The sequence below is a fragment of the Trichechus manatus genome, unplaced genomic scaffold (assembly GCF_000243295.1).
Source record: "Trichechus manatus latirostris isolate Lorelei unplaced genomic scaffold, TriManLat1.0 scaffold00021, whole genome shotgun sequence".
In the NCBI taxonomy this organism is placed as follows: Eukaryota; Metazoa; Chordata; class Mammalia; order Sirenia; family Trichechidae; genus Trichechus; species Trichechus manatus.
The window spans coordinates 2,878,693-2,900,599 of record NW_004443957.1 but is presented as its reverse complement, the minus strand read 5'-3'; the positions used below and the strand labels follow the sequence as shown (position 1 = coordinate 2,900,599).

Below are 21,907 nucleotides of genomic sequence, written 5' to 3'. Positions count from 1 at the left end.
TGGTAGATTAAACATGGCCACAAATTACGTACACTTCCTTCCATCAAGTGCTGCAGTCAATTTCCCCACCCCTTGAAACTGGGCTCGCCTTATAACTTGTTTTGACCTAAAGAATGAGGCTGAAGTGATGCTGTATGAGTTGAGAGCCCAGGCCTCAAGGGGTCTTACAGCTTCCCCTCTCACTGTCTTGGAATGCTTCAACCATCATGTAAAGAAGCTAAGTCCAGCCTACTGAAAGATGAGTGGTCACATGGATGAGGACTGACACAGCCTGGCTGATAGCCCCGTTCAACAGCCCTCAGTCAATCTGCCAACTAACTGCAAATTCAGAAGCAAGCCCAGCTGACAGCACATGGGGCAGAGAAAGCCACCCCAGCTGAGCCCTACTCAAACTGCCAACTCACAAAATCATGAGCAAATAAATCATTGTTGTTCTATGCCACTAAATTTTGGAATGGTTACAGAGCAATAGACTGATATACTCACTGTTCTAGCTATTTGGGAGATAATTCAATAGATTATCTACTGCCCTGTGGCACCACTGTCTAGTTGCTAAGATTACCACTGCCATCAAACTCTTGATTACTTCAAGAAGTAGGGATGTCAGTATCCCCCAGACTCCCTCATTCCTGCTAGACCCATCATGCATAGATAATCCTGGTATGTGTGTGAACAGAAACTGCAGAACTAGAAGTAGTAAATTAAAATTTATTATCATATAGTAAGTATTATTATCTTCACCACATTTAAAAGTTTGCCTTATTCTCCTACTAAAACAATTCTTGCTGATGTTGCAAATGACTTAATTGTCAAAAAGGAAGAATAATTTTCAATGCCTATTTCCTTGCTTAAAACCTCCCCAATGTTTTCAGAATAAAATTAAGACTCCTTAATATGGTCTAATGGATTAAATTGTGTTGCCAAAAAATTTGTCTTGTAGAGTCCTGGTGGCACAGTGATTAAGTGCTTGGCTGCTAACTGAAAGGTCAACAGTTCAAACCCACCCAGCAGGTCTTTGGGAGAAAGGCCTGGCAATCTGCTTCTGTAAAGATTACAGCCAAGAAAATACTATGGGGCAGTTCTCCTTGTCACATGGGGGCAATTATGAGTTGGAATGGACTCGAGGGCACCCAACAACAACAACATACTTGTGGATATAATCCCATTTGGGAATAGGACCTTCTCTGTTATGTTAGTGAGCCCATGTCAGTGTAGGATGTGTCTTAAACCAACCACTTCTGAGATATAAAAGGAGCAGATTAAGCACAGAACCAAGAAAGCAGGAATAGGGGAAAGATAGATGGCACATGGAGATCTGCAGGAATGCCAAGAAGAAGCTGAGACAAGGATTTTCCCCTGGAGCAGACAAAGTGCCTTCCCTTAGAGCTGGCACCCTGAATTCAGACTTCTAGTCTCCTAAACTGTGGGAAAACAAAATTCTGTTTGTTAAAGCCACCCTCTTGTGGTATTTCTGTTATAGCAGCACTAAGAAACTAAGACACATATTATAATTTTTAAGTTATATATTTTTTCATAAGTACATAACTTCCTTCAATAAAACTTCACCAAAATAAGCAATGTTGTAGAACATCTTACTCATCTAGTGCTGCTGTAACAGAAATACCACAAGTGGATGGCTTTAAGGAACAGAAGTTTATTCTCTCATAGTCTAGTAGGCTAGAAGTCCAAATTCAGGGCATCAGCTCCAGGGGAAGGCTTTCTCTCTCTGTTGGCTCTGAAGGAAGGTCCTTGCCATCAATCTTCCCCTGAACTAGGAGCTTGTCCGTGCAGGAACTCTGGGTCCAAAGGACACACTCTTCTCCGGAGCTGCTTTCTTGGTGGTATGAGGTCTTCCTGTCTCTCTGCTCGCTTCTCTCTTTTGTACCTCAAAAGAGACTGGCTCAAGACACAATCCAATCTTGTAGATTGAGTTCTGCCTCATTAACATAACTGCCACCTATTCCACTTCATTAACATCATAGAGGTAAGATTTACAACACATAGGAAAATCACATCAGATGACAAAATGGTGAACAATCACACAATGCTGCGAATCATGGACTAGCCAAATTGATACGCATATTTTGGAGTGATACAATTCAATCCATGACAACATCCAAAAGTTATCCAACTGAATGTCCTTACGTTACTGATGAGGATACTGAGATCTGGAGTGACTAAGTGACCAACTAAAAGTCACTCATCTACTTGATACTGCTGCCAATACTAAAAGCCAGGATAAGTGTTACTTTTTAGGTTGAGCAAAGTTTCCTTAAAGAAAACTTGTAAGGATCTAAGTAAAAACTTCAACTTTGCCATCTTTTAACAATTAAAAATACTATGCTTTTGCTATTTAAACAGACTAATTATTTTCTTAAGAATAAAGAGATTAAAATACCTGTGTATAACAAATCCTGACCAAGTGGGGGTTATCCCACGAATGCAACTTCATAGAGATAGGATTTGCAACACATAGGAAAATCACATCAGATGACAAAATGGTGGACAATCACACAATACTAGGAATCATGGCCTAGCCAAATTGATATACATATTTTTGGGGGACATAATTCAATCCACGACAACTTACATAGGAATAGTCACAGCAGTTTTATTCATAATAGTCAAATGGAAGCAACCAGAATGGTTAGACAACAGGTGAATAAACAAATTGTAGAATAGCCATACAACAAAATACTAATCAACAATAAACAGTAGTGAACAACTGATTCACACAACAATACAGATCAATCTCAGAGACACAAGAGTACATACTGCATGATTCCATTTGAAATTCTAGAACAAGCTAAATTAAACTGCTTTTGTTGTTATTGTTACTTGCCGTCAGGTCAGTTGTGACTCATAGCAACCCAATGAACAACAGAAAAAAATACTGCCAGGTCCTGTGCCATCCTCACAATCTTGCTACATTTGAGCCCACTGTTGCAGCCACTGTGTCAATTCACCTCGTTGAGTGTCTTCCTCTTTTCTGCTTAACCTCTACCAAGCATGATATCCTCCTCCAGGGACTGGTCACTCCTGATAACACGGCCAAAGTACGTGAGATGATGTCTCGCCATCTCTGTTTCTAAAGAGCATTCTGGCTATACTTCTTCCAAGACAGATTTGTACGTTCTTCTGGCAGTCCATAGTATATTCAATATTCTTTTCCAACACCACAATTCAAAGGCGTCAATTCTTCTTCGGTCTTCCTTACTCATTGTCTAGCTTTCCCATGCATATGAGGCGACTGAAAATACCTTGGCTTGGGTCAGGTGCACCTTAGTCCTCAAAGAGACATGTTTGCTTTTTAACACTTTAAAGAGGTCTTTTGCAGTAGATTTGCCCAATGCAATACGTCATTTGCTTTCTCAACTGCTGCTTCTATGGGCATTGATGTGGATTCAAGTAAAATGAAATCCTTGACAACTTCAATCTTTTCTCCATTTGTCATGATGTTGCTTACTGGTCCAGTTTTGAGGATTTTTGTTTTCTTTGTGTTGAGGTGTAATCCATACTGAAGGCTGTGGTCTTTGATCTTCATCAGTAAGTGCTTCAACTCCTCTTCACTTCCAGCAAGCAAGGTTGTATCATCTGCATATCACAGGTTGTTAATCAGTCTTCCTCCAATCCTGATGCTGAGCTCTTCTTCATATAGTCTAGCTTCTCAGTTTATTTGCTTGGCATACAGACTGAATAAAGGATACAACTGTGATGCATACCCTTCTTGACTTTAAACTATGTAGTATCCCCTTGTTCTGTTCGAATGATTGCCTCTTGGTCTACGTACAGGTTCCTCATGAGCACTTGTGTTCTGGAATTCCCATTCTTCGCAATGTTATCCATAATTTGCTATGATCCACACAGCCGAATGCCTCTGCATAGTAAATAAAACACAGGTAAACAACTTTCTGGTATTTTCTGCTTTCAGCCAAGATCCATCTGACATCAGCAATGATATTCCTTGTTCCACATCCTCTTCTGAATCTGGCTCGACTTCCTGGCAGTTCCGTGTCAATGCACTGCTGCAACTGTTTTTGAATTATCTTCAGCAAAATTTTACTTGTGTCTGTTATTAATGATATTGTTTAATAATTTCCACATTGCGTTGGATCACCTTTCTTTGAAATGGGCACAATTATGGATCTCTTCCAGTTGGTTGGCCAGGTAGCTCTTCCAAATTTCTTGGCATAGATGAGTGGGCACTTCCAGGGTTGCATCCATTTGTTGAAACATCTCAACTGGTATTCCGTCAATTCCTGGAGCCTGGTTTTTCACCAATGACTTTGGTGTAGTTTGGACTTCTTCCTTTAATACTACCAGTTCTTGATCATATGCTACCTCCTGAAGTGGTTCAATGTCGATCAAATATTTTTGGTACAGTGACTCTGTGTATTCGTTCCATCTTTTTTTGATGCTTCCTGAGTCGTTAGATATTTTGCCCATAAAAAGCCCCGTTGCTGTTGAGTTGATTCCAACTCATAGTAACCTTATAGGACAGAGTAGAACTGTCCCACAGGGCTTCCAAGGACTAGCTGGTGGATTTGAACTGCTGACCTTTTGGTTACCATCCGGGCTCTTAACCACTACACCACCAGGGCTTCAAAACTGCAACTCAAGGCTTGAATTTTTTCTTCAGTTCTTTCAGCTTGAGAAATGCCAAGCGTGCTCTTGCCTTTTAGTTTTCTAACTTCAGGTCTTTGCACATTTCTTTATAATACTTTGTCTTCTTGAGATGCCCTTTGAAATCTTCCGTTCAGCTCTAAATTAAGATGCTAGAAATCAGAACAGTGGTTGTATTTCTGCAGGGGAAAGGAAGTTGACTGGAAAGAGGCATAGAAAACTTTCTAGGGTGATGGAAATGTTGTGAATATTGAATTGGGTGGTGGTTACACAGGTATATATATTCGTCAAAACGTACCAAACTATACATTTTAAATCTATGCATTTTACTAAATGTAAATTATATCTCAATAAAATGAATGTTTAATTCTTTATATTAAATATCTAATAATAAAGCAAAAGGACTGCAGTGGAAGGGCAAGGACTTAAGCTGCCTGTTACCCAGAGTACCCAAGAAGTACTTATACTCATAAGAAGCACAGATATAAAAGCTAAAGTTCCTACTGAAATGTATAGCTTTGTTCCTAGTGTTAATAGTTCCATCTTAAATGATTAAATCCTGTTTAGTGAAATTCCTCTCAAAGATGCAAATTTCTCCATTTCCTGTTTTAAACAATTAAATGTTGATAAATAAGCCTGATTTTTTAAGTAGGTACTTACTTTCACTCCAAAGACAGCTTCTAACATTCCTACTATCAATGTAGAAGAAATTCCAAAAAGTTAGTGGGGAGGAGAAGAAGGGGGTTAAAAAATATTACCATAGGAAAAGAAATATTACAATTACAACTTGAATTATTTCAGACATTTAATTAATACATTAAAAGTTATTTTATGACCCAAAAGAGAAAGCACTGCATTTCTTAATGTAGAATAAGAAGATGAGTAGAGCATGGTATACATATTAAATAAGCAAAGTTTCCAAATTAAAATCACTACACATTGCCTAAAAAATACTTCTTTCTAATTTTTTAATTTATTTATAGAAAAGTCAAACAAATATAAAAATTAAATTATATTTAGTCATACAGTTAAGAAATAACATTCATCAAAAAAGAATTAAAAATACAGGAAACTGCAAATGCCCTGGAAAATTTCATGACAGGTGGACACTACAGTGAACAAATTCTTCCTGACTTAAATTTGTTAGGTTCTTTAGCTTACGGTAAAAACAGAGACACTGTTTTATTTTAGTCTGTATATTTACCTAAAATATGTACTTATTAGCAAAATGCTTTCATAGCACAGAAAAATTATTTAACAATGGTTAAGCTTACATATAGAGTCAGTAACATATAAAGTACCCCAAAAAATAAAATAAATCTATCCTACTGGTACTATAGAGACCTTATTATCTTTCAAGCTAACTATAATATTATTATTTAACTACGTTCGTTAATTCCTGAAAGCAGATTGTAAAGTTTTTCTTTTATAAAATAAATACTTGTTTTCTACTAAAATGAAATAAATAAATCAAATTTAGACTCCAAGTTAATCTTGTCTGAGTTACTTAATGTTTCTGGATCTCAGCTTCCTCATCTACAAAATAAGGCTGGATGAAAGCATCTCTCTAGTCCCAACTAGCTCTAATATTCTGTTAGTTCTATAATAAGGAAACAGCAATATACCATATGGTCAGACCATAGTTTAGGAAAAGACAACAATACACGAAAAACTAGATATAGACAAGTTAAAGGACTCAGTAATTATTAATTTACACAAAAGGATTATCTGCTTTCTGTCAAGAATTTCCCCCAAGCAGGCTCCCTAAATACAATTTACACAAAACTTTTCAAGAACATATCTGATATTTATGGAACGGGCAAATCCACAATCTATATCTCCACTAATAATCATAGCTCTCTCACACTGATATTAGGCTAAAAAGCAGCAAAAAAAAAAAAACCCAGACAAACAAACCCACTACCATGGAGTCGATTCTGATTCATAGTGACCCCATAGGACAGAGTAGAACCGCCCTATTGGGTTTCCAAGGCCGTAAATCTTTACGGAAGCAGATTGCCACATCTTTCTCCCACAGAGCGGATGGTGGGTTTGAACCACCAACCTTTTGGTTAGCAGCTGAGTGCTTTAACCACTGTGCCACCAGGGCTCCTCATAAAAAGCACAGTATATATAAAACCAAGAAACCCTGGTGGTGTACTGGTCAAAGCACTTGGCTGCTAACTGAGAGATCAGGGGTTCCAACCCACCAGCTGCTACACAGGAGAAAGACGTGGCAGTCGGCTTCCGTAAAGATTTACAGCCTTGGAAACCCTATGGGGCAATTGTACTTTGTCCTATAGGGTCACTATGAGTCAGAACTGACTCCACAGCAGTGGATTTGTTTTTTTTTTTTTTTTTTTTTTTTGGTATATATGAAACCATTTTAGAAGAAAAGCCATTTACAATTCTAAGATATTCCATATATTTTGAAAAGTATCCCAATAGACAGTATGTAATAAATGGGGCAATTTTTCTTTGTTGGAGTGATTTGAGAGATATGATTTTATCTCAAAGAGACTCAGAAATTATGTACTTATAATTAAGTATAATATACTGATGAAAAAATTATTTGATATGAAAATCTTACCTGATCAATGATAGAATTTAGCTTGGTAAGTAACAGAAATCCTCGGCCATGAACAAGGTACTGCCCAAGGGTTGCCATGTGTGTCTCCTCCTCTTCCTCCTCCCTGGCCTCTGCCCTCTGGACCATGGTATTGCAAAGACGGTTGACATCGGTCAGAAATTCACGTGCCAATAAGTTACTGCTGGTGCTCATGACCGAACTAGAAAATAAATTTTGGAAAAGGGAAGATTAAAAAAACTTATAAAATTTTACATTTCAGAACTATGGGCATTGGTACTTAATCCTATAATATTTTCACATATAGTTCTGATCTAGTCAGGTGCTCCTTAAATAACTCCTGCCATGGCAGAAACTAGTCCCAAGGTTTGAAATGCCAAAGCATAGCCAAGAATGGGTAAGTGAAAGCACCTAGATATAAGACACAGTGAGAGGAGGCAGTGAAAGTAGATCCTGACTTTTTCTCTTAACTTCACCACAGAATAAAAATAAACCCATTACTTACATTCTTGTTTTCATGTTTCAAGACAGGTAAAAGGATGTTTTAAAAAATAAGTTGTTTTTCACTTTATAGAATCTACAATCACTGCCCCACCCATCTCCAAACACTCGAGTTCAGATAATGGGGGGAAAAAATGTTTCCCATTCAAGTGAATAAAAATGGAATAATTCTAGCAGCTGAAGTTATGCCCACTTCACTTCTTATTAAACATTTGAATCAAAGGGTAATGTGACATTTTAAGATTAAGGAAAATAACAAGGTAAAGTAGATAGAAGTGAGGGGAAAACACAAATATAAATAGAAAAGACATAAATATTCAGAAAGAAAAAATCATAAACAACAAAATCCCCATAGTTTCAAAAGAGTTTCATCTAAAAAGTAATTTTGAGACATCTACTAGTTGCTCCTCAGGAGAAAAGACCTGGGAATCTGCTCCCGTAAGGATGACAGCCTAGGAAACCCTATGGGGGCAGTTCTGCCCTGTCCTATAGGGTTGCTATGGGTTGGAATCAACTTGACAGCAACTGGTTTGGTTTTAGTAACTTTGTAAAATTTTTTTAACCTAGAAAGGATAAATTAAATAAGACATATATTGCCTAGTCTTCCTTTACTCCATTCGAAGGGAAATCCTCCCCATAGTCCTTATTGACTATTCCTACTGGCAACAGGAATAGTCAGCCTCTGGACCCTAATGACTGAAGCACAACTGACTAAAGAGCAGCCAACGTACATGCTGGCCAGCAAGATGTGACTGAATTGGGCCAATTAGGTTTTCTTTCTCTTTCTTAGGAATCTGAACTAGGGGACAGAGCTGATGTGGAAAGGTCCCATAGAGATGGGCCTGTGATAATTATTATAAAGTAAATGAGTCTCAGAAGAAGCCAGTTGGGTGAAAAACCAACAGGATGCAAAGAGAAGCAGCTAAACGTGAAAGAGAGAAACAAGAGAAATTCCTAATACTACCCTGGTTCCCAGTGGTTTAATTCTTGGACTCACAACAGAATTCTGGGTGTTATTACAATAACCATCCCTCCTTTATTATAATAAATATTATTATTTTTAATACTATTATGCATCAGGAAAAGACATCAAAGTAGGAAAAACATGCACATCACCCATTCTCTAGAATGCAGCAATAACCTCTGTTATAAATACTGGTTCTTTAATAAGCTTTCATTAAGTAAAACTGTTCAATAAGTCAAATAACAATTTATATTCAGCCCATATTTATCCAACTTTATTAACATTTTTCACCTAATCTGTCACTGATTTTAAGATACACCATTATTTAATGTGCCATGAAAAAAAAGAAAAAACACTGTCAATTAAACTGTGACACAATGCTTTCTTCTCACTTAGAATTCTCCACACAGTTTCACCTTTGTGCCATCAAGACCATTCATGATGTAGCATTTCTTAAGAGTACTAGCACTGGGTTCCCCGGGATTGTCTTAGGAAGCTGCTGATATCATCCTGTTCTTTCTTTTTTTTTGTTATTGATTCTCTTTGTTATTTAATTTTTATTTTCCCCAGAGGCTGAGAGAAAAATAAGGTGGGTTTTTTTTTTTTTTTTAATGCTTTAGATGAAGGTTTACAGAGCAAACTAATTTCTTATTAAACAATTAATACACATATTGTTTTGAGACATTGGTTGCCAACCCCACAACATGTCAACACTCTCCCCTTCTGGATTTTGGGTTCCTCATAATCAGCTTTCCTGTCCTCTCCTGTCTTCTCATCCTTGCCTCTGGGTTGGTATGCCCATTTAGTCTCGTTTTGTTTTATGGGCCTGTCTAATCTTTGGCTGAAGTTGTGAACCTCAGGAGTGACTTCAGTACTGAGCTATAAGGGTGTGCGGGGGCCATACTCTCAGTTTCTCCAGTCTCTATCAGACTAGTAAATCTGGTGCTTTTTGGGGAGTTAGAATTTTGCTCTACATTTATCTCCAGCTCTGTCGAGGACCATCTATTGTGATCCCTATCAGAACTCGACCTTACCAGACAGGTTCGACAGGAAGTTTCAGACAACATGCACAAAAGTGTCAGAGAATGTGTACACACCCAACAATACATGTAACTCAGCTGGAGTGCAGATGATGTGAACAGCTGTAACCAAGCCCCCTCGTGAGCAGGCCAGGAGACTGTCTAGCTGACAGTGCTGATGCACACCATCAATTGTATAACACATTGCAACTCCAGAAATATTAAAAATGTGAAGGACTGTGCAACTTAGAATCTAAAAAAATATGGTAACAGTTAGGGCCTACCTTAAAGAAAGTAAAATCATGGAAATTAACATGAATTTTTAGATATGGTAATTAATAAGAACATATTTCAATTCCACTTGCTAAAGGCACAAGATGCCATGTCAATAAAAAGCATAATATATGCAGAAATGTATGTTTTTCCTGATTTAAAAATGTACATAAAATATACACAGTCTATTCTCATTATTCACAGGTCCTATATTTGTGAATTCACCTATTTGTTAAAACTTATTTGTGACCCCAAAATCAATACTCGTGGCACTTTCATGGTCATTCACAGACATGCAGGGAGCAGTGAAAAATGTGAGTTACCCAACGCACACATTCCCAGATGAGGTCAAACAAGATAATGTTCTACTTTCTTGTTTCAGCTCTCATACTGCAAACATGTGTCCTTTTCATGGTCTAGTCAGTGTCAGGTTTTTCATATTTTTGTGCTTTTTTTTTTAGGGTCGCTATGAGTTGGAATCGACTCGATGGCAGCGTGGTTGTTGCTTTTTTTTTTTTTTTTTTAGGGGGGTGGATTTTGCTTTTTAAAATGGCACCCAAGCATAGTGTGGAAGAGCTGTCTAGCGTTCTTCAGTGTGAAAGTGTGCAATGCGCCTATGGAGAAAATACATGTGTTAGATAAGCTTCATTCAGGCATGAACTAAAGTGCTATATAGGCCATGAGTTCAATGTTAATGAATCAACACTATAGGATTAAATAAGGTGTCCTTCAACAGGAACACACATAAAACAAGGTTATGTACTGATCGGCTGACAAAAATGTTGTGACCAGAGGCTCACAGCAACCTAGCCCTGTACTTCCCCTAGGAGAAAGGGTTCGGTATTCGCTAATTCAGGGTTTGAGGTGACTATACAGAATATAAGGACCATGAATGATAATCATTTGTATATGTTTCCATGAACAGGATATTATACACAAACGGTCTATCACCTGCTTTGTTTCATTTAGGTATTTTGGAAATCCTTTCACATGAGCGCTTATTCTCTTTAATAGCCGCACAGCATTCTATTGCATGTATATATTGAATATATTTTGTTAAATAAATGTACTATAACTTTGAAGCCAATCTCTTATTGTGGAATATTTAGGTTATTTTTAGTTTTTCATTAACATAGAGAAAGCTGCAATGAACACCCTTAGACTACTTGCAAATTTATCCTATCATTTCCTTAGGATAAAGTCCTTGAAGTAGGAACTACTATTCATATAACAGATTCCACACATTTCTTGTTAGGTTGACTCCAAAGTGCTTTATAATTTTCCTTGTTATTCTGAACTGGGATTTTGTTTTAAGTTATATATTCTAACTGAGATAGAGAACGTGTATATAAGAGGTATGTGGGAAGCAGGTTTATTTTGATAATCATATATCCAAATGTTTTACTGAATTCTTACATTGATTTTCTTGCGTTCTCCAGATATAAAACTCTAACATCTACAAATAATGAAAATTCTGAGTTATTCTATTAAACTTTCATACGCTTCCATCTTCTGTCTAACTGCAATTAGTTAGCACTAACAGAACAACACCGTTAAGGAGTAACGGGGCACTTTTGCTTTTTACATTAAGCAAATATTTATTTCTTCCTACTCATCTAATCTTAGCTTTATGTTAATTCCTTTTAACCACTGTAAAATATGTCACTGTATGAACAAACCACAATTTATATAGTCATCTCTACTAATGGAAAATTTAGTTGTTTTTCTTTTGGGGTCTAAGTAATGTCACACGACTATGCAGTTTCAAAACCTCAGACTGAATCAACTATTTTCGCTGTTAACTCAATTATTCTGTCACAAAATATTTGTTACATTAGACACTTACCAGTATTTCAACACTTTTGCAACATTTAGAGTCTTTATAATTTGAACTCATGAAACAGATGAACCAAATCTTCTTAGAATAAAGCTTCACCTATAAAAAAAATTAAAAAAAAAAGACAAATATATTAATGGCAATAGTAAGCCACAAAGAATTTTAACAAATGAAGGGGGCAACTTCAGTGTTCTGACATGAAAATCAGTGGCCAGCCTTCTTATGGGATGTTTGAATCAGCCAACAAATTTTAAAATCTCAAGAGCACACTTAAAAAAATGTCTAGCTGTAAGAATTGAGTCTTGAGGGAAGGAACCTTGGAACACAGCGACCTGAACAAAGCAACTTGATCATAGCTCTCTGCCCCTCCCCTCCCAACTCTTAACTTAAACAACTTCCAGGTAAATTACAAGTAACTATAAAGGAAGAAGAATCAGACCAGTATCAGTCGTCTTAACACCGGACTCCAGAAAGCAGTGGAATATCATCTTTATAACCCAAAACCAAACCCGTTGCCTTCGAGTCAATTCTGACTCAGAGTGACCCTATATACTACTCAGAAAAAGACTTTAACTCCCAAATCCTATGGACATCCAAGTTATTCCGTCAGCGTGAAAGAAAGATATTTGAGGCTCTAAGAGAAGTCAGAAAATACTAAAACTAAACAACGAATAAACCACCACCAAATTTCATATCCTTGTTGAAGTTTTTAAATGTTCATCTTTCATGTATAATACAATGAAGGGTATTTCCAGAACACGAAAGGATATATTGCTACTTCTGGGATAGCAACAAGATACTTCTCTTTAGTTACCTGTTGTCCCCTTCCCTGTAGTTTTTACCTGGAGGAAATATGGAAGATGCTTCCTTGTTATGAGGCAAACATGAAGGTTTATTTTGAGTCACAAGATTTTAATCAGAGTGATCTTCCTTAATTGCTTCAAAATGCTAAAATCTGGAGAAGTATGCTGAGTTCCTTTCGGCTTGGCAAACAGTTCTTGTACCACACACTATTCCAGGCACTTGGGGATAAAGAGGGCAGGAAATGGTACAAAGCTGCAGTGTGTGAATTAGAAAAAACACCCTTCCTGGAAGAATGCAGCCCTACACCAGGGCACACAGCCATCCAAGTACAGGAAGATTCCAGTCCCACACGTCCACTCAGCTGACAGAGCACTGGTGTGCAGTGCAGCTACTGCTCAACCAAATGGACAGCCTGGGATGGAGCCTGCACGCACCTTCCAGCCCTGCTCCTGCCCCCTCCTGAGCTAATCAAATCATATATTTTTAAGCCTAAAATTAAGGAAAGAGAAATTATCCATCAAATTATGAGCCTAAAGTGGTATTGTATTAATTGCTTCGACAACGAGCATCCCTTACCTTTGACTACAACAGGGTGGAGCCATCTATTTTGGAAAGCTAAAATGACTCTAACTAATTCAGCATGGCCATTAGAAGCAAAAGCTTACAGAGAATTGGATCTGTCTGTTTCTCGCTCTAATTGAGGGACATTTTCTAGGCCAAGCTGAGGGATTTCTCTAATGCTCTTAAATGGCATGGCTTATTTATCTATTTTGCAGCACCCGGTTTGGATGTCCACGCAGTTCCACTCTATCCAAGATCGTAATTCTATCTGCCAGTGCGGTCAGCTGTGTCCTCCTTTACTCTGCCATCACACTTTCAACACAGCTGTAGTCAAGTTTTTATTACCCTATATTGTACTGAGTGTCCAAAAAGTCTGGAGATATAGATATATTTTAATAGATGGAAGATGTCCTACGGCATTGCATGTATTTACCTCTGTTTCCAAACATTATGGATATCCTGTAGCTACTTATCTATATCCCTGTCTTATCCCCTTAAAGCTGGGGGCTCTGTTTTATTATTTTTTGCATTTTATAGTTATAATTCTAAAATTTAAATTCAACATCATTACTATAACTTTAAATTTCTAAGACAATTATTGTTTTAATGTCATAATAAATAAAACTTATTCCCAACTTCCTAACAATTACTAGAGTTTTTACATCCTTAAAATTTAGCATAAATGGAGAGCATAATAACAAAATGACTATAACCATATAAATGACCTTAGAAAAATAGGTTCATTTTCTCTGATACAGTAACTGGTAAGATATAAAACATGAACGACCAAAAAATACTGACTTAATGGATTAGCTATGCCTCCTAGTTTTATATAATCAGAAAATTTCATCAATATGCCGTTTAACTCAACAAATGTTGACGGAACCTTTACTATATGCCAGCTACTGCTTTAGGCATTGGGTATAGAGCAAAACCAAAATCCCTACCCTCATGGATTCCAGTGGAAGAGAAACAGATAAAAAATGAAAAAACAAGCATATCTTATAACGTAAAAAAAAAAAAAATCCGTTGCCCTCGAGTTGATTCCAACTCATAGGGACCCTATGCCACCCTATGCGACAGAGAAGAAGTGCCCTGTAGGGTTTCCAAGAAGTAGCTGGTGAATTCAAACTGCTGACCTTTTGGTTAGCAGCCAATGCTTAACCACTGTGCCACCAGGGCTCCATTATAGTGTTAGGTAGTGCTAAATACTACGAAGAAAAGTAAAACAGAATAAGGGTTTAGAGTGATAGGGACAATAGTTTAGATAGAGTGGAAAAGGAAGGACTGAAGCGGTGATATTTGAGCAAAAATCTGAATGAAGCAAGGAAATGGGCTATGTGGATCCAGGAAAAGAATATTCCAGGGCATTGAAACAAGTGTATGCTCGATGCACGGGATGTTAGATGCAAGAGAAAAAGAGAAGTCAAAAATGACTACAAGCAGGAGCTGGCAGGGGAGAGGGATTACTGCTGAAGGGGTACTGAGTCCCTGTTTGGGGTGATGTAAAACTTTTAGAAATGCATAGTGGTGGTGGTAGCACAACATGCTGAATATAATTAATGTATTGACTTAAATACTTAAAAATGATTAAAACTGCAAACTTTTTGTTGTATATATTTTACCACAATAAAATTTAAAAAAAAAATGACTTTTAAAAGTGAGAAAAGTCACTCTTTCCTACTGGAGTAAGTGGAAAGTAAGGTGTGGAACAAGGGGTTGAAACAGGAAATAGAAGTTCTCCTGCATGTTTCTCCCGAAAAAACTGAAGTCCCTTCCTCTCTCTCCTCCAAAAAGAAAAAAAAAAGGAAAGACTACAAGGTTTTTCAGCCTGTGTGAAGGGTAGTGCTGTTTACTGATAGGTAAGACTGGAAAAAAAGCAGGCTGGGAGAGAAAATAAAGTTCAGTTTGAGAGGTCTCTTAGAAATCCAAGTAGAGGATATAAAGCAGGTAGTTGGACGTATCAAACTGGAGTTCATGGGCAGGGCTAGAATAGGTGAAATCAATTTGGGAGTCATCAGCATGTAGACAGTATTCTAAAAGCCATGGAACTGGATGGATGAAGTAACCCAGAGCAGTACTCTGCTCTAGCACAACTTTGTGTGATGATAGCACTGTTCTATAATCTACGCTGTCTAATACAGCAGCCAAAAGCTACATTCACATGTAGGTATTCAACACCTGAATAGGGCTAATGTTCTGAAGAACTGAATGTTTGATTCTATTTAATATTAATTAATTTAAGTTTATACTTAAAAATTAGGCACATGTAGTTAATGGTTACCATATTGAACAGCATGTACTTAGAGAATGAGTGTAAATTGAGCAGGGAAGAGGGTCTAGGACTGTCTGGGAGTTTAGCGTCACTCAGAGTCAGAGAGAGGAGAAGCATCCAGCACAGGAGACTGAGAAGGAGCAGACAGTGAGGGAGGGGGAAAACCAGGAGAGTAGTGTCTCCCAGAAACCAGATGAAGAAAGCTTGAAGGAGGAGACAGTGATCAACTGTGTCAAATGTTGCTAGGAGGTAAGACGAAGACTGAGAATTGACCAATGGATTTAGCAACAGGGAACATGGAAGTTACTTACAACCTTGTCAAGAGTGGTCTCAGTGGAGTGGGAAAGAGGGGTGATGGAATGGAGGCAGGGAGTTTAGACAGCTCTTTTAAGAAGTTCTGCCATAAATGGTGCAAGGAAATGAGTGGTAGCTTGAGGGGGACATGAGATGAAGGGAAGGTTTTACAAAACACACACACACACACACACACACACACACACACACACACGGGATTTTAGTATGTTTGTAAACTGAGGGGAACGATCCAACAAACAAAGGAAAATACATGAAGCAAGAATGAGAGGAGGTAATTCCAGGAACACTAAGTAGGCAAAATGAAGAGCATCCAATGTAAAGCAGAGGGAACCGTGACAGTTCATCTGATGGAATAAGAAGGACGACAGAGTACCTGGGTACAGATGCAGGACAATTTGTGTATCTGGTGATGGGAGGATGAGTTCTTTTCAGGTCTTTCTATTTTCTCAGAGAAATAAACAGCAAGGTTATGAGCTGAAAGTGAGAACTGGGAAGGATGTGTTAAAGTGATGAGCAGAACAGCATCCTGTAAGAGATTTCCCACTAGGCTGCCAATGAGTAATGAGACCACGATTGAGTTCTGTTGCTCAATATCTGTACCTGTACTATAATTCAGTTCCCCATCGTGTCCCCAAGAATAGAATGATAGGCTGTTAAATACCTTATGGAAATCTAGATATAGTATAGCTACTGCATTCTCCTAATCTGTAAGAGGAGCATCTCTGTCAAAAGTGAACACTGGGTTACTTAGAATAAATTCTTCTTAGTTAGGCGCTTTGCTGCTAACCAAAAAGTTGGCAGTTCAAACCCACCAGCCACTCTGCAGGAGAAAAAGACCTGGCAATCTGCTCCTGTAAAGATTACAGCCTGGGAAACCCTATTGCGTAGTTCCACTCTGTCCTATAGGGTCACCATGAGTTGGAATCGACTCGACGGCACACAACAACAGAAAACTCAAGTAACCTTTACTGCTTATCTCTTCTTTCTGTAAATATTAGTAAATCTTTTCAAAGGATCTTTAGAATCTTTTATGAAAGTAACATCAAGCTCATAAAATCTATGAAATCTACAGTCTTCTTTATAATTTTGGAGCCTTAGTCCTCCACAGTCTTCTAAAAGTTTTCACATTCACCATAATTACTCAAAGATCAGTTTGGCAATTACATTAACAAATATTCTCAGAATGTGAACCTGAGATGTGAACTCATGCTCACTTTGAGTAGCTAAGAGTTCTGGTACGATCGCCTCCCCAATTTTGGGCTTCAGTTTTCGCCTATTATTATTAGTCCCACTCTTATTAGTCTGTGTATAGATCACTGTCCATGTCAAAGAAGACAGAGCAAAATCAAAGCTGCGACATTTCATTCCTTTTCTATATCTGATTAAAGGGCCAGTTTGTTAAAAAGAAGAATCTATTGCTTACTTGTTATTTTCATCTTCTACATAAAAAGTGTAAAAGCTCCCTTACATTAGCCTTAACCTTTTTTAAATCCTCAGCTGATTATTCTCCCAGGATTATGTCCCTTTTTTATGTTTTATATATATTTTTGGTTTTATATCCTTCTTTCCTTTTTTTGCACATATTATTTTAAAATCTGAATTCACCTGGCCACTTTACCTCTTCCTTTTCTTAACATATTATTTCAAATGTTCAGTAAGGACCCTGTCTATGACCACTTTACAATCACATTCCCTTCTAGACAGTGTTACCATGGCTTCATAACTATCTTTTCTTTGAACTTTAAGAACTCTGTATTCTAATTTTCTATATCCCAGCTTTGCTCCACATTCGTCATTCAGCTATCCTTTACTAAACATCCACTTTGTGCCATGCACTATGAATACAAAATGCAAACACTTGAGGAAAGTCTCTTCAAAATGCAGAGACTCAGGGACAGTCTCTGTCCTCAAGAAGAACACATTATATGGTGGCAAAGGCAAACCAATATGCAGGATTTTGTGTACTAATAATCGACAATTAACACAATCTGGGTGATCAAGAAAGTCTTATAAAATAGGTAATCTTTGAACCAGGACTTCGAACAAGTTCCCAGGAAGTTATACATAAGAATCACCTGTTGCAAATTCTCAGCAGGCAACTTGTTAGACATGCAAATTCTCAGCAGGGGGTCAAACCTGACCAAACCAGTTTGAAGCCCTATTTAGAACTAAAGAATAAGTAGAAGTGGAAAGAAGAAAGAAAAGGAGAAAAGAAAGGCATTACAAATAGAAGGAGCTGCTCAAGTCAAGTCACTGAGGGAATTACAGTAAGTTTGGTATCAAAATACAAACTGAGAAAGTGGAAAAAGGAGGGTGGAGGTACAAGTAAGCAAAGACCAGATGTGAAAAGTTCTGTACATTATACTAAGAATTCTGGGCTTTAATCTACTGGCTAGTGGTTCTCACGAGGATTTGTTCATCACAATCACCTATGAAGTCGGCCAGGGCCCTACCCTCAGAGGCTGTAATCCACTAAACGTGGGATGGGATCCAAACATCAGTGTTTTTAACAAGCTCCATTTGTGATTCTGACGAACAGTCAGAGCTGAGAACCACTGCTGTAGGTGATGGGAAGCCCAGAAATCATTGTAAGCATGCGAGTAGCATGATCAGTCTTGAGCAGATAGACCATTCTAGCGCAATGTGGAAGACAGATTTGAGGGAGAAAAATCTAGAGGCATGGAAACCAATGTGGAGACTGCTGCAATACTCCAAGCAAAAGGTGAGGAAACCGTTTTCCAGAGCAATGGTAGTAGGAGGGTACAATTTTAATAAATAAATATTCAGGAGTAAAAATTAGCACAATTTTGATGAATGATTGGATCAAGAAGAAGAGAAAGGGAGGAATCAGGAACAACTCTCAGAGTATTAGCTTGGTTAACTGGATAGATGGCACTGCTGAGTGCCAACGGGGAAGTACACACCAGAAGAAGAACCAAGGCATGTGTGCTGAGTCTGCTACAGGGACCAAGCCACTCTAAGCCAGGTTAGCTGAGTCCTCTGCCCATTTGGCCAGTGCCCAACTTCTTTACACTGACTAATGAGGCTAAATCCACCATGCCATTCATTCCAATTTTCAGCAATGCTCAAAAGGTATACCTTCTCACTAACCACTCCCAACCCTACCCATGGTTTCCAAGGCCAAACTGAATGAGAAAACAGTACAAGAATAAATTACTCTTCTAAGAAGATGGGATTAGAGAAGGAAAAGAGAAAACAGAGAGAAGCTAGAAATAGAGGTCACAGGTCAAGAAAGTTTACTTCTTTTTAATTATTTGTTTTGGGTTGCTTGGTTGACTTTAGAATTGGGAGAACTTGGGCATATTTTCTGACTATAAGGAAGGTGCCAGTTAGTGGTGTGACCAGCTGGCTCCTACCAGCTGTGACTATGTGTGCCTCTTCCCAGCATCAACGACATCATGTTGGTAGCTTGAAAACAGCCATGGATGGGCAAATGCTACACATCGGGGCTTCTCTCCCTCTCCCTCGGGAAGGTCAACTGTTAAATGTTTACCAGCATACCTCTGCAGCCAGCAGAGGGGAAGACAATGAAGATAGAGCAGAAGGAATGAGTGAAGGACAAAGATCCTAGACAAAATAGCTAACGATTGGACCAAGATTATAGGTGAAGGGGTTGGACTGAAAGGGGGGAGCAGAAAGGAACAAGTCATTCTCTGAGGCTGAAGGAACGAGGACAAAAATAGATGTAGAAAACTTTACAAATACGAGGCCAGAAGCTGGGGCAGCTCAAGAATGATAGCATCAATTTTTAAAATAATATAATAGGCAAAGTTATCAGCTGAGAGAGAGGTTAGGCATTAAGGGTTAGAGGCTAAGGGCTAAGTAATTTAGAACAATCATTAAGAGAATAGTCAGATGGGAGAGAGTACTGACCAAGGACAAATAAATGGATTTTGTGGTGGGCTAAGAGTTCAGCAGAGGCTGGACTCCATTAATTTCAGGTGGTATCAATTTTCTCAGATATTTGAGATTCTCAGCAGGATTCGGCTGCTTGGGTCTAAGAGAATGCAGATTATATCACTGATTTAGAAATGGGAGTTTTGGTGTATGGAGACAGCAGAAGTATAAGTGAAAGGGAATCAAGGGTACAAGTGAGAATAACACATGTGGTCAAAAATGGGTACATACTGGGTGGAGAGGAGAAAGTAGTCAGGCAAATATTGATAGATAAGGAGAAAATATGGGTATCAAGGCAGTGCAGATCTCTATGAGACTGAAGAATAGACAATGTGGGAATGAAGGATATTGGAATTTTTAGATTTCTGAAACAAACAGTTGCAGATGATGACAACATTAGAGTGTGCCCCCTCCAAATAGGTATGTAAAATGAAGTGAGAGTTAATGTCACTGTAGTTAAGTAGCCAGAGACTAGTTTCTTGGATAACATCATTTGTAAGCTCTTAAAATGAAAGCTGCTTGATGACAGGGACTTTGTCTGTTATATCTACTGTCAAATCTCCAGCATCTACAACAATATCTGGCACATATTCAGTTCAACTCACTTATTGAATAAATGGCATGGCCTTTCTCTCAGGGTTCCCATTCCCATGCCTCTGCTTTGATTGAGTAAGACTTCCTGTAGACATTTAAGTAGCTGACTTTGATATCTTAGCTCTGTTCTGGTTCTGTGATTAATTTCCACAACCTATCATCCACTCAAAAGATCACAGAATTAGTTATGACCCTCAGTCTTATGGATTTTCACACACTCATCTGTCTTCTTGACATACAGAACTACTCCACCTGCTCCTACACCCGATCATGGCAACATATATTCTGCAATTCTAGGGCTGCCCCTCCTACCCTAGCAGTTTTTAATACCTTGTCACTTCTGTGTTCTAGTCAATGATACCAATGACATTATATTTACCATTGAAAATAAAATCTCAAGCTCAACAACAGGGCAAGAAGTGCTCCCTAAGTCACCCAAGTTTACCCAAGAGCTATCAGATAGCCAGTGGCCATGGTGGTAAGAAGGGAAAAGGGTTACTGTGCTATGCTTTTCTTTATCATTTATTCAATCAATGTGTATTATTTATTCAATAAATATTTATTAGTCCTCCTAAATTCATTCTATTTTCGCAAGTTCCTTAATAGCCAAATATACAGTCAGCATCTAACAGTGGTGAAAACAAAGGACCCAAAGGCGGCAGATGAGGAATTTAGCAATTATTACCCAGTCACACAGGGCTGTTTGAATACTGGCTTCTTCTTCCATAAAATGTCTATCCATCCCACAGAATGTGGATCCTATGACATTACATAACACATAAAAAAATTCTTGGTAAATTTTGTAGCACTATGTAAACAGTACTAGCCGAACATGTTACAACAGAGTGCCATCTCGGGGAAGAAAAATATCACTGCAACCTCTGCTCAGAACAGTTTGCAAGGAAAATGTTGATACGGGTTTTCAAAGTTCTACTTTATGATGCAGTTTCCAAGGAAGCACTGAAAATAAAGGTAGGGAGTACCTGCATTTTTTGCTTTTCCCTACCTTGTGGCTTCCACAGAAAAAAAGAAAAAGGAAAAGGCAAGAAAAAAAGGTTATCATAACCTATAATGAACTTCATTCTTATAGCCTGTTTAGAAAGCATAATTTTTCTTCATCAAATAATGTAATACCTGAAATATTCAATTCCTAATCTACCACCCAAAAAACCAAAAACCAAATGTGTTGCCTTTGAGTCGATTCCAACTCATAGCGACCTACAGGATAGACTAGAACTGCCTCATAAGGATTCCAAGGAGCGGCTGGTAGATTCGAACTGCTGACCTTTTTGGTTAGCAGCCTGAGCTCTTAACCATTGCACCACCAAATCCTGGTAAATTTCCTTCTAAAATAACACTATGCAAAAATAAATAAATAACACTTTGCACTATGTGATTATCTAAATTTCTTATTTATGATACTATTAGAATAATTACCACTGGAAAGAATATTTTTTTAGAAACACATTACATGCCAAAAATCAGGATACTGTTACAAATCACAATTATTATGAAGATTAAATAAAATAACATATAGAATAGTAAATGCTCAATAAATTCTTGAATTAATCTGCCACGATTTAAAACTAAGCAGTTTCCTGAATATAATCAAACACTTTGAGGGACAGAGTAGCAG

General features: G+C 37.9%; 1 protein-coding gene across 6 annotated transcripts in view; it reads right to left on the bottom strand.

Annotated features, from left to right (window-relative positions):
• The window catches only part of LYST (lysosomal trafficking regulator), a 213,960-nt gene that overhangs the window by 151,409 nt on the left and 40,644 nt on the right, over positions 1-21,907 (bottom strand). For all 6 annotated transcript variants that reach the window (XR_002823473.1, XM_023727995.1, XM_004372798.2 and 3 more), the window contains 2 exons: positions 11,814-11,903; positions 7,214-7,412 (listed from right to left, as the gene is read on the bottom strand). Coding sequence is in view for 5 of the 6 variants with exons in the window: in XM_023727995.1 (XP_023583763.1) it covers positions 7,214-7,405 (192 nt within the window). In the remaining variant the exon portion in view is untranslated. The remainder of the gene's footprint in view (positions 1-7,213; positions 7,413-11,813; positions 11,904-21,907) is intronic.